The sequence below is a fragment of the Chiloscyllium punctatum genome, chromosome 18 (genome assembly GCF_047496795.1).
Source record: "Chiloscyllium punctatum isolate Juve2018m chromosome 18, sChiPun1.3, whole genome shotgun sequence".
NCBI classification, from domain to species: domain Eukaryota; kingdom Metazoa; phylum Chordata; class Chondrichthyes; order Orectolobiformes; family Hemiscylliidae; genus Chiloscyllium; species Chiloscyllium punctatum.
Genome location: NC_092756.1, coordinates 91,456,204 through 91,469,089, shown reverse-complemented (window position 1 = coordinate 91,469,089; position 12,886 = coordinate 91,456,204). Strand labels below are relative to the sequence as shown.

Here is a 12,886-nt window from a genome sequence, read left to right as displayed (position 1 = left end):
ACTGTAGGGAATGTAATCTAAAAGATCTGTTCCCGTGTTGTACAACAATGGCTGTAAGTTTATCAGGTTGGGCCTGTACTGACTGGAGATTAGAAGAATGTGAGGTGATCTCATTGGAACGGCAGTTATTTTTGGCCATATTGGTGAACACAACAGCAGCCAATTCACTGGATCATTTCTCCATGTGATTGCTGCTTGCCCTGGATTAATATTCTTATGATAAACCTGTGTATACCCTTGCACTGGGCCCTTGCACTTGATTACGTTTTTGAGTTCAATAACCTGACCTGTGCATAAATATATTTAATAAATAATACAAATAAATACAATATATTAGTTATTAGTTCAGTAAATTAACAAAGTGAGGTTATCTTTGGAAGCAGCCTGAGTGCCCTGCCCTCTGGTCCATTGCTATATGGTTTCATTTTAAATCCAATGCACTAGGAGAGAATGCAGACAGCCCCACCTTAGATGGATGAAGAAATGCAATAACAGAATGGGCAACACAGGGAGGATTGATCACAGCTGGACGGTGAAGCGAGATATGGTTCTGGAAGCAGACCCACCCACCCTGGCTGAAATGAAAACAATGGGCGGACAGACTCACTTCAGTTGAGATTATCCAAGAATCATAACGTACACAGAACTTGAACACTGTTGAAAAGGTGAAGCATATTTCTGAAGCTTTTTATCTCCTGTTGGATGCGACTGGCAGCAATGGCTGAACAATCCTGACTGCCCTCAGTTTAACTAATCATCAATTTGAGGCAGTCAAGCTTATAACGTGATTAATTTATATGTGCTGGAAGCGATATACGTTCTGACGCAATGACTGTTCTCTGCAAACAGGAGGAATACATTCAAGTGTTGCACCTTCTTTGGATATAACCAGGAGCTTAGGAAACTCTCTGTTGCTTTCACTCATGGCAATACCTTCAGCAATGAGAATCACCTTGCCATCAAATCAACATGCCATAGTCGAAATTGTTGTGATCATCTGAAATTTGGCCTTCTTGATTCTGTCCTGATGAGTGCAGATGGAAGACTTTGGCAACACAAGGCCCTTTTCAGCAAAATTCAAGTTCTGTGATTGCTAAGTGATTTTACAGACAGAACTCTTTCCCTTCCTAAGAGCTAGAACTGCACGGTACAGCAGTTACGTTCCCAACAGCTGTGAACAGATAGGTACGACTAGGTTTTCTTCCTGCCCTCAACTCAGATGGACCAGAGAGTACACCAGGAAACACTGGCAGACATCTCCCCACCCTTCACAACCAGAAGAAGAGGCAGCTTCAGGAATATATGAGATTTCACTTCCACACACAGACAAACATTAAGGAGTTTTAAGATTTCCATGCATAAAGACCAGCATGTCCACGTGCTCAGGGGCAAGAGCTGAGCGTTTGCTGTAAATGCCATGCCCTGCCTCTGTGAATATCCAGTTGGCTGGCACCACAGTTGCTGGCACAGCAAGCAGTTTCCTCGCCGCACTGGCAAGTAGTGGGTACTGGGTATGGTGTGTCTTCCACCATAGGAGCGGGTCCTGGCAGAGGGAGGATGCCTCACTGGTCTGGAAGTTGCTAATCTCCTGTTCGGCCTGCTGGTGGACAGAGTTGGCTGACGCACTCCTCACGTTACACAGGTCTCCCAGCAGGAACTCAATGCCTGAGTCATGCTTGGGCATCTTGGCTGGGTTGGGGCCAGTGTTAGACGGTTCTAGACTGGAGCGCCCACTGGCTGGCGGATGTAGTCGTGCCAACTCAGACGCCTCACGCTTGAGGGCGTGGAGGGTCTCCACCCGCTCGGCCTGGCTTAGGAAGTCCAGGCCTCGGAAGCGCGGGTCTAGCGCACAGGCCAGGTTCAGGACCTGGTTGACCTCCCGGGCAGAGTACCACTGGTTCAGGTTGGCACAGATGGTCTGCTTGATATCATGGGCCAGCTCCGAGTCACTCTCGCTGGCAGCCAAGTGCTTGTACACCAGGCTGGTAATCACGGGCTTCACCAGCGACAAGCTGGAGAAACGCTCCTTGGTGAAGGTGGAGGTGGCAATGGCCAATGGCTTGAGGATGTCCACTATCTCACGGACCACTTGCCAGTCGTCCAGCCTCAGCGCCAAGCCCTTCTCCTGTAGGCTTTCACTCAGTCCATCAAGGAAATGTCGATGCTCCTGCAGGCTCTGCAGCATGCTGTAGGTGCTGTACCACTTCATGTTGCCATTGAGGAACATCTTAGAGTGAACCTTCAGGGAAGGCTCGCTGGAGCTCAGCTTGTCCCTCAAGGAAGGCGAGGAGAAGATGGACTCCATTAGCTTCTTGCACCGAGTCAGCACCCTGAGGATCAAGGGCTGCTGCAGGGCTGAGTCGACACAGTTCTGCAACACGTGGCCGATGCATGGTAGGGTCTTCCAGCCCATCCTGGAGGCAGCCAGCTTGACATCGACGTTGCTGACCATGACGGAGTACGAGGTCCGCTCCTGGATTCCCCACTCGTTGGCAATTTCCAGGAGAGCCAGCTTGATGTTTTCCGCGGTGGTTTCCTCAGTGACAGGGCGGCTGGATAGCACCTGGTGCTTGAAATCAAAGGCACCATCAATGTGGTGGACGATAACCGTTACGTAGGAGTGAGCGCACTCGTGCTTCCACAGGTCAATGCTGACCGTGCAGTGATGCAGCGGCTTCATGGAGTCCATCACCCTCAGCTTCGCCTGGTTGTGCATGTCCTGCAAGACAGACTGAGCAAAAAAGCTTACAGTGGGAATCTTGTAAGTGGGCTCCAGAACACTCATCATCTGGACAAAACCCTGCCCCTCGATGGTCTTCAGAGGCAGCAGATCAGTCACAATGAACTCCGAAATGGCCCTGGTCGTTCTCCCAATGGGAGGTGTGACTCCTTTCACAGTTCTTGATGTAAGGTCTTGTGGGTACGAATCTAATCCCTTCTGCGGTGCAGAGGTGCCACCAACTAGCTCGTTGTACTCCTGCCTGTGCTTGTAGATCAGGTGCTGCCTCAGGTTGGTCGTGTTGCCACTGTATGACAATCGGACCCCACACAGTTTGCAAATAATTTTAGTCTTGTCAAGGATGCGCCCCAAAGCATCTCCCTGGAAACCAAAGAAAGTCCAATAGCGGCTCTGCGCCCGCCCCAGGCTCACTAGGTTCTGGGTTCCTTCCAGCATGGTGCCCGGGGCATCTCTGTTCATGTGGCAGATGCCACTGCTCTGCATGTTGGCTTTGTGGGCGTGGATGATGGAGGCCACTAAGTCACTACAGTTGTACTGCTCATGGGGGCTAAAGTGGCTTGGGATCCCATCAGGAACTTTGCTTTGCAGATCTTGAAACAGCTTCATCAATAGCTCCTTCTCGCCAAACTCATACTTGAAGTGTTCACCTATGGAGGGGAGGGGAAAAACACCTTTAAACCGTCCTTGAACACTAGTTTCCAGCTTAAGCATTTCACTAGCACAGATATCCCAATCAGTCCTTACCCAGTTTTAGCCCCAAAGTCCTAGCATACTCCTCTCCGATCCACACCAACAGCTCAACTCCCGCAGTTATTGTCTGGCACACCCGGTAGTAAATTTTACTGTGGTACTGAAAGACAGTCAGATTGTGTTCCTCTTCACTTGAAGCACATGCCACATACCTACAGGTCAAAGACAGAATATTGATAGGGAGCTATATTGCATATGGCATTGGTCAGGCTATTACAAATATCAACAGAAAAAAACAAAATTGGATAATGGCTGCACCCATTCTAGAGTCCCTTCCATCAGTTTAAAATCGTGCCTCCATAATGGATGGATAATTTTAAATACCCCTCAGTAATTCAGGACCAAAAGCAATTGCCAAGTGAAGTGGAGGCTAAGAATAACTGGATCAGGGTGTGCCAATGTTCCTCAGCCCTGTATTCAGTTTTCATTCACTGCTGCAGTTTGCTGTTGCATTGACAAATACATTAACAGATTTAGGATCAGGAGTAGGCCACTCAGCCCCTCAAGCATGCTCTACTATCCAATAAGATCATGTCTGGTCTGATTCCTCCACATTCCTCTCCACCCCCATGACCTTCTGCCCTCTTGCTTATCTCAACTCTTGTTTCTCTATTTTTCTCACTTATTGGTGGACATTTTATTTCTTTATTTTTCTAATTTTTTTCCCTAAGAATTTATACTCAAGAATCTGGTAATTTAAATGGCGACATAAGTGGCGGCTTATAAACTTTTCACAGTACTCACTTGAGTATCTGTGACAATAAAGCTAATTCTAATTATCAAGAATCTATCTACCTCTGCTTTAAAAATATTCAAAGATGTTGTCTCTACAGCCTTTTGAGTTCCAAACAATTATGAACCTCTTATATAAATAAATTCTCAACTCTGTCTTAAATGGCCTTATTTTTAAACAGTGAGCTCCCACAACAGAAAGCATCACTTCCACATCAAACTTGTCAAGATCCCTCAGAAAATTATGTTTCAATCAATTGTATATGCTAAAAGCTGGAGAGATCAAGGCTTGGCAGTAATGATAGACATACGGGAGCACTGGGGTTTCTCTGTAGTAAGGCTCAAGGAGCTGAGAGATGGAAAATAAAAAATGCAGGAGCAGTAGTGTCAAGAGAGTATAATTACAGTGTGACACATTTACATTAGTATTTACTGTAAGTGATGTGGAAATAGGGATCTGTAGCAACAAGAACACACAAAAGATTTGTGACAAAAAGGCGGTAATTAGGAGAATGGAGTTATGGACAGGGAGTGCTGGTAGATGTACGAGCAGAAGTGTAAATTACGCCCCTATGAAATGCCCTGGAACATCTTTTACATACAAAATGCCGTAGAGATTCATACCAGCCCTACAAGCTTGGGCACTGCATTGCTAATTCAAAGGCAGAAAGCAAAGCATTTTGTGACACTGAAGTATCAGGGCAGTCATCTCTAACTCCAGAATAATCTGCCTGTCAAAAAAATGTTGCCGGATTAAATTATCAGGAATATAATTCAGTGAAGCAGAGCACATAGTGACATATCACTGCAGGCAGACTCCATGCGTGAATAAATTGTTTTGTCATAAAACTTGATTCACATATCCTGATCCTTCACTAAACAATTCTCTATAACACACAGCAGATTCATCTGCAATACCAGTGCCATCTCAAGGTGCACCAGTATCCCCAAGGTGGTTCTCACATCTTAATATTGACTCTCTTCTCTTTGTCACCAATATGCCTTCTTTCCTCATATTATCATAGCACAGGAGACAGCCCACTGTGTCTACACTGACCCTCTGCAGAAACAATTCACCTACTGTCATTCTATCAGCTTCTTCCTACAACCCTGCACACTCGGCCTTTTCAGACAATGCTCCTATTCCCATTTGAATGCCTCAACTGAATCTTCCTTCACCACATGCTCAGGTAATGTGGTTTACATCCTAACCACATAACGTATTCACAAGTTTGTCTCTGTGTCGCTATTGCTTCTTTTGACAATTACCTTAAATCTGTGCCCTCTGGTTTTTTGGTCCATTCAGCAATGGGAACAACATTTCCTCAGCTACTCTGCCCAAACCCCTCTCAATTTTCAGCGGCTCCATTAAATCTCCCCCCAACCTTCTCCTTTTCAAAGAATATAGTCCTAATTTCATCAATCAGTTTACACAAACGAAGTTTCACAGCCCAGCACTGTCTGTCATTCTTTCACATTCTTTCTGAAGGGGTCACAATAATTTTCTCGTTGAGGCTACAGTTGTGTTTTATACAAATTTAACATAACTTCCTTGCTTTTCGACATTCCCGATGAAGGGCCTATGCCCGAAACATCGACTCTCCTGCTCTTCGGATGCCACCTGACCTGACCTTTCCAGAGCCACACTTTTCGACTTTGACTCTCCAGAATCTGCAGTCCTCACTTTCTCCTCCTTCCCACTCTATACCCCTATTAAAAAAGGTCAAAAAACACACAACACCAGGTTATAGTCCAACAGATTTATTCGAAAACACTAACTTTCGGGGTGCTGCTCCTTCATCCACTAGAACCTGATGAAGGAACAGCGCTCCAAAAGCTAGTGTTTTCAAATAAACCCGTTGGACTACAACCTGATGTTGTGTGATTTTGACCTTATCTAACCCAGTCCAACACTAGTACCTCCACACCATGCCTATCAACAAAGCCTGGGACAATGTGTGGTTTATTAATCACCTTCTCAACATTCAATGCTTTGTGCCTGTATTACGCCCAGGCCCCTCTGCTCCAGCACCACCTTCAGAAATTGTGACCGTTATTTTATCCTCCTCACTCATGTTCACTCACTTTAATCTTCATTCTTCTTTCTCCCACCATTCTGGATCTCCCCACATGCCCTGCCTGGAGTCGATAGAATTAGAGGAACTAGCTGAGGCAATGATATTAGTCAGGCCACAGCTGGAGAGCTGTGTGCAACTTTAGTTGCTTCATTATAGGAAGGATGTGACTGCAATAGAGAGGGTACAGAAGAGAGTCACCAGAATGTTGCCTGAGCTGGAGCAATTCAGCAATGAAAAGAGACTAAATAAGCTCAGGTTGTTTGCCTTAGGTGTACCAAGTTCTGAGGGATACAGACAGAAAGAGATAGGGAGAAACCTTTCTCCACGGTAGAGGGATCAATAACCAGGGGCCATAGTTTTAAGGTAAGGCACAGGAGGTTTAGAGATGGTTTGAGGAAAATTGCTTTCATTCAGAAGGTTAAGTGTATCTAGAAAAGGTGGTAGAGACAGGAGCTATTAAGACATTTAAGAACTACTTATACACTTAAAATGCCATAGCATGTAAGAACAAGTGCAGCAAATGGGATTAGAATAGATGGATGTTTGATGACCAGTGCAGGTATGATGGGCCGAAGGGCCTCTTTCTGTGCTGTTAAAATCTCTATGATACCTCATCCAGTTAGCCTTCGACTCATCGGAAGCATCCACATAATAATAGGATCCATTTTCTCGCAGCTGCAACAGAAGAAAATATCGACTGAAAACATTTCCAACAATTTTTCAAAAGGAAGATATCAGCACATTGGAGAAAAATTGGCAAGGCTTCAGTAGAGGGCCCAGAGAAGGTCAGCTGACAGGGTAGAAGTGGAAAGATTGTTTCTCCTTGTGGAAACATCTAGAGCCCGGGGCATAATGGCAGAACAATTTAAGGCGGGGTTGAGTATGATCTTTTTTGCTCTCAGAGTGAGATGAACCTGTGGAATTCTTTACCATATTGGGGAGTCGAGGCAGAGTCATTAAGTGTATTTGAGGCTGAGTGAGTTAGTGTTTTAATCAGTAAAGAAACCAAGGGTTATTGGGAAAAGGTAGGAATGTGGAGCTGAGGATGATCAGACTGGCCACAATCTCATAGAATGGTGGAGAAGACGCAATGGGCTGAATGGCCAACTTCCATTCCTACATCTTAAGCCTTATACCAAGGAGGAGGGATGTTTTATCTCATGCTTCCATGGGGTGTACACATCATTGTCAACTCCAAAATTTGTTACCCAACCCTAACTGCCTTTGTGATGATGATGCTGCTCCTTTTACAAAGTTATGTTGTCCCTGGTTTGTTGGTCACAGGGGTCAGAAAGACAGAGGTTCCATTTTGCCTGGGTTTATCTACTTGAAGAAGCTTTTAAGTTCTCCCAGCTCAGTTTGTCTCTGGTTTGGAGAAATTGAGATACTGGAAACGTCGACTCTTCTGCTCCTCTGATGCTGCCTGACCTGCTGTCCTTTTCCAGTGCCAGACTTTTCAACTTTTCTCTAGTTTGGTTTGGTTTTAGCAGTCTAATGTTTTGCAGCAAGCAGTCAGTTTTTTGAGGCTGCAGGTCAAAGAGACAGCTTCATGCTGATCCTCTCTCCTGTAAGAACCTGCATTTGATTTTACCCTTTTTTACCAAGGTGGTGCTTGTGGGGATGTTGCAAATATTTGGAACAGCATTGTTAAGTTGCGATAGAGTCGACTGGGCTTTCAAATAGTTATGTTGTTCTTGATTCGGTTTTCTTTTAATCGTGTATAAATAAAATTTGTTTTGTTTAAAACGGAATGATAGGGCCAACTGCATCCCTCCTGGAATATACACTAACACCTGCTTAAAACAATTAAAAAGGTTAGGGTCGGGGCTACCTTCTTGAAATGTTTTGAGGGGTCTGGCCTGGGTCCATAACAAGAGTGGCTTGCTAGGTCATTTCAGGAAGCAGTTAAGAGTCAATCACATTGGAGTTCATCTGGAGTCAGAGTAAGTAAGGACCACAGATTTCCTTCCTGAAGGGGCATAAGTGAACCAGATGGGTTCCTATGATTGACACTAATTCTCATGATTACCATGACTAAGACTAACTTTACATGCTGGGTTTATTACAGAATTCAAATTTTACCACGGGATTTTAACCCAAGCCCCAGAGCATTAGCTTAGGTCTCTGCTTTACTAATCCAGTGTCATTTCCAATCCATCACCACCACCTTGTTTCAAAAAGGTGGACAGACAAGAGAAACCAACATCAGAGAAAGTTGACAGAACGTTAAACCAAGGTTCTATTTATTCACTCTTGGGATGTGAGAGGATTTGTAGCTCAAGTTGAGGTTCTGGATGTAGGTTTGCTTGCTGAGCTGCAAGGTTCATTTTCAAATGTTTCGTAACCATCCTAGGTAATATCTTCGGTGAGCCTCCGAATGAAGCACTGGTGGTGTAGCCCGCTTTCTATTTATATGTTTGATGTTCCTTGGGTTGGCGATGTCATTTCCTGTGATGACATCATTTCCTATTGTGATGTCATTTCCTGCTCTTTTTCTCAGGGGGTGGTAAATGGGATCCAAGTCAATGTGTTTGTTGATAGAAGTCCAGTTGGAATGCCAACAGAGACATGCACAAGAATTCCAAGAAGCATGGCAAGCAACCAAACCAAGAAAACTCAAATATATAAATAGAAAGCAGGCTGCACCACCAATGCTTCATTCTGAGGCTCACTGAAGATGTTACCTAATATGATGACGAAATGTCTGAAAACGAACCAGAACTTGGATAATTTACAGAGCTGGTTCAGCCATGATGGGCCTAACAGCATCCCTTCTATGGCACATCAACCCATTGTACCTCCCAGAATTTGGCTTAATGGCAATGAATTCATGAGGAAAGATCAACTGATGATATTCTTACCGCCCAGGAGAAGACAGTACAGTCGTTCTTTTCCGTCAGGATGTCCCCATCGAATGGACCAAAGATACAACCCCGTGGGATGGCAGGCAGTGTGCACCAGACGCCGAGCCCACCCTGCAGCCTCTCTTTGATGGTGAGCCCTTCCGGTAGAGTCAACAGTGCCCGTGAGGGCATGCACTCTGGTACCAGCTGGTCAGACACAAATGTTGGCGTGCCGTGGTGTGGGCAGGAATCTCGGAAGTACAGCCGGCAATCCTCGCAAACTGAAAGAGGAACACAGAATGTGGAGGTTACTTGTAAGGCACAGGTTCTCATGTCCGGTCAACTTCCTGAAATGCCCTTGCAAAACAGACGTGGATTTCAACAGACGGATTACGATGGTTCAACAAAGCACCTTCTTTTCTAAGGGCAACTCAGGAGGAGTTATAAACTGCAGCCTCATCAGTAAAGTCTGCATTCCCATGAACTAATTAAAAACGGGAAGAATTTGTAAATATATAAGGCATCAAAAAGTCTCTTTAAACTTTAAACCCAATAAAGCACTTCAGAAGTGCAGTCAATGTTGTAATGTTAAAAAAACAGTCACACCTATTGTCACAGAACAATTACTTCACAGAAAGATTTGGAGCTGCTGGTGTTGGACTGGGGTATAGGGGTTATTCTAAAAGATGAGAGACTTAACAAACAATCCAGGTCTTTTTCAATATATAATTTCAGTTGCATCACACTATAAACTTTTGTTATAAATTCTGTGTCTTACAACCTCATACACCGCAACCGAAAGCAGCGCTCCGAAAGCTAGTGCTTCCAAATAAAGCTGCTGGATTATAACCTGATGTTGTGTGATTTTTAACCTCCCAGAAAGAGGTCATTCAGATTGTTTCTGTACTGATACATTTAGCAATTACCTTTAAGCTGTGCTATACTGAACTTAATCCTTCTAATGAAGGGAAACATTTCTCCCTATCTACTCTGTCTAGACCTTATAATAATCTTGAAGACTTCTACAGAATCACATTTCAACCTTCTCTTCTTCAAAGAAAACAGTCCCAACTTCTCAAATTATAGACATGATGTGCTTCATCCCTGGAACCGTTCTTGTGAACCTATACTGTACACTCTCTTATGTTTTCCCATCCAGGATGGTGCTCAGAACCGGACACAATATTTCAACAGAGGACTAAGTGTTTGATGCACAATGCAAGCTCCCAAGTTGTGGTTAAGACTCAAACACATTCCCAAGGAGAGGGTTCAGAAGAGATTTGCCAGGATGTTGATGGGAAAGGAGGGTTTCAGTTACTAGGAGAGGTTGGATAGGCTGGGAGATTTCTCACTGGACCATAGGAGGTTGAGAGATGATCTTACAGAGGTTTATAAAATCATGAGGGGTATAGATAAGGTGAATAGCAATGCCTTTTCCCTAGGGTGGGAGATTTCAAGACTAGGGGGTGTATTTTTAAGGTGTGGGGAGAAACATTCCTTTCTAAAAAAAAGGCTTTTTGTTTTAGACAGAGAGTGGTTCGTGTGCGGAATGAACTTCCAAAGGAAGTGGTGGATGCAGTTACAGTTACAATGTTTAAAAGACATTGGATATATTTGGAGGGTAAAAACAATGACTGCAGATGCTGGAAACCAGATTCTGGATTAGTGGTGCTGGAAGAGCCCAGCAGTTCAGGCAGCATCAAAGTAGCTTCGAAATCGACGTTTCGGGCAAAAGCCCTTCATCATCAGGAATATATTTGGAGGGATCTGGGCCAAGCGCAGGTAGGTGGAACTAATTTAGTTTGAGATTATGGGTGGCATGGACTGGTTGGATCAAAGGGTCTCTTTCTGTGATGTATGGCTCTATGGCACTAAGTGAGCCAGATGGGCTTTTACAACAATCAATGATATTTATGTGAAATTGTAAAAAGAGAAGGTAGATGGTTTGAGATGCATGCACAGGGACAGGGAAGTCAATGTGGCAGAACCCTGAAGAGTGGGGCAAGTGTGATTGTATGCAGATTGGGTGATGCAGTAAGAGAGTGGAAGAATTTCACTAAGATTAGCTCTATATTTCACTCTTATTAAGTGCATTCAATTCCACCGGCTGCCACGGCAGGATTTGAACCTGTGCCCTTGACTGTGTCTCTGGATTACCAGACCAGTGACATTACCACCAATCTCCCTCAACGTGGGACCTTGTAAAGCTGTAAAACGTCTCAAGATGATTCACAAAGAGAATTATCCCTGTCAATAGGAAGTATCAGAATATGATCAAAAAGCTTTGTCAAAAAGGTAAGTTTTAAGAAAAGGTCTTGGAATCAACAAAGAGGCAAAAAGGTTTTGGGAGGGAATTTCAGGCTAGCTGAAGGTACGGCTGTCAATCATGGAACTGAGGAAGTGGGCTATCCACAAGATCTCATGGCTGAAGAAATGAAGCAGCTGAGGTCAGCACCAATCACAAATTAAAGCCTCTCACCACAGACTTGCTATTATTAAAAACAATTGAAAAATACTGGGGTGCCCATTTGTTTACGTACACTACCCTAAGCACCCAACTACATTGATTAATCATCTCATCTACTTTTTCCAACTTTGATGGTGTCTTTAGGACTTCACTATTCGCTCAGATATTGTTGAGAACACTCTCTGTTCTCACCAAGAAACACCACCAACTCCACAGAATGGATGTGGGAAATTAACAAGAGGGTAATGGAAACTGACAAAGGAAGGTAGCAAATTTTTGGAAGAAAATACCAAGACCCAGGTCCATCTAATTGAGCTGTGTAATCCTAGAAATCACACAACATAACCATACAACAGATTTGCTCGTTCTTCTGACTCTGATTGAAGGCAAGTGTGATATAGTTTCCCAAAATCAGTTCGGTGTTTACTGGACTACACTGCATGAGATTGGTGTAGCTAACTTCCACAAGGTAAAAGGATACTGCGGATGCTGGAGTTCTGAAATAAAATTAGAATGGGGTGAAAATCAGCATATCAGGCATCTGTAGAAAGGGAATCTGAGTTAATCTTTCGAGTCCAATATAACATTTTGCCCTTTAATTGATGGAAAGTCCTCATGCACTCGAAACATTAACTCTGTTTCTGTGTCCTTGTGGGAAGGACAAAAAAGGGGGGACACCAAGGATCAAACAAATACTTTGGTGTGCATGTCCATGGTAGTGGGACAGGGAGATAAAGTGGTTAGGAAGGCATAAGGGATACTCGCCTTTATGAGCTGAGGCACAGAGCTTAAGAGCAGGGAGATGATGCAGGAACTGTGTAAAATGTTGGTTCGGCCACAGGCTACCATAGTGTCCAGTTCTGGAATCCACATTATAGGCCGGATGTGATAGTGTTGGAGAGGGTGCAGAGATTTACCACGTGCTGCCTGGACTGGAGAGTGTTAGCTATGAATAAACAGTGGATAGACTGGCATTATTTTCCTTGGAGCAGAGCAGACTGGGGCAGGACATGATTGAAATGTATAAAATAATAAGGGACATAGACAAGGCAGACAAGAAGAAACGTTTCCCCTTGGTGCAAGGATCAATTACAGGGGGGCACAGATTTAAGTAAGTGGCAGGAGGTTTAGAGGGGATGTGAGGAGAAAACAAAAAGCTTCCCCCAGCTTGTGGTGGGAATCTGGAACTCACCACCTCAAAGGCTAGTAGAGGGAGAAACCATCAGAACATTTAAGTGGTATTTCGATGTGCACTTGCCATGCCAGGGCATTCAAG

General features: G+C 44.2%; 1 protein-coding gene across 2 annotated transcripts in view; it reads right to left on the bottom strand.

Moving 5' to 3' along the window:
• Nucleotides 1-290: 290 nt before the first annotated feature.
• Nucleotides 291-12,886, bottom strand: part of LOC140489326 (E3 SUMO-protein ligase ZBED1-like) — a 28,147-nt gene continuing 15,551 nt past the window's right edge. For both annotated transcript variants that reach the window (XM_072588753.1, XM_072588754.1), the window contains 4 exons: nt 9,162-9,424; nt 6,911-6,975; nt 3,485-3,642; nt 291-3,387 (listed from right to left, as the gene is read on the bottom strand). In XM_072588753.1, coding sequence (XP_072444854.1) covers nt 1,334-3,387; nt 3,485-3,642; nt 6,911-6,975; nt 9,162-9,424 — 2,540 coding nt within the window. In that variant the 3' untranslated portion in view covers nt 291-1,333. The remainder of the gene's footprint in view (nt 3,388-3,484; nt 3,643-6,910; nt 6,976-9,161; nt 9,425-12,886) is intronic.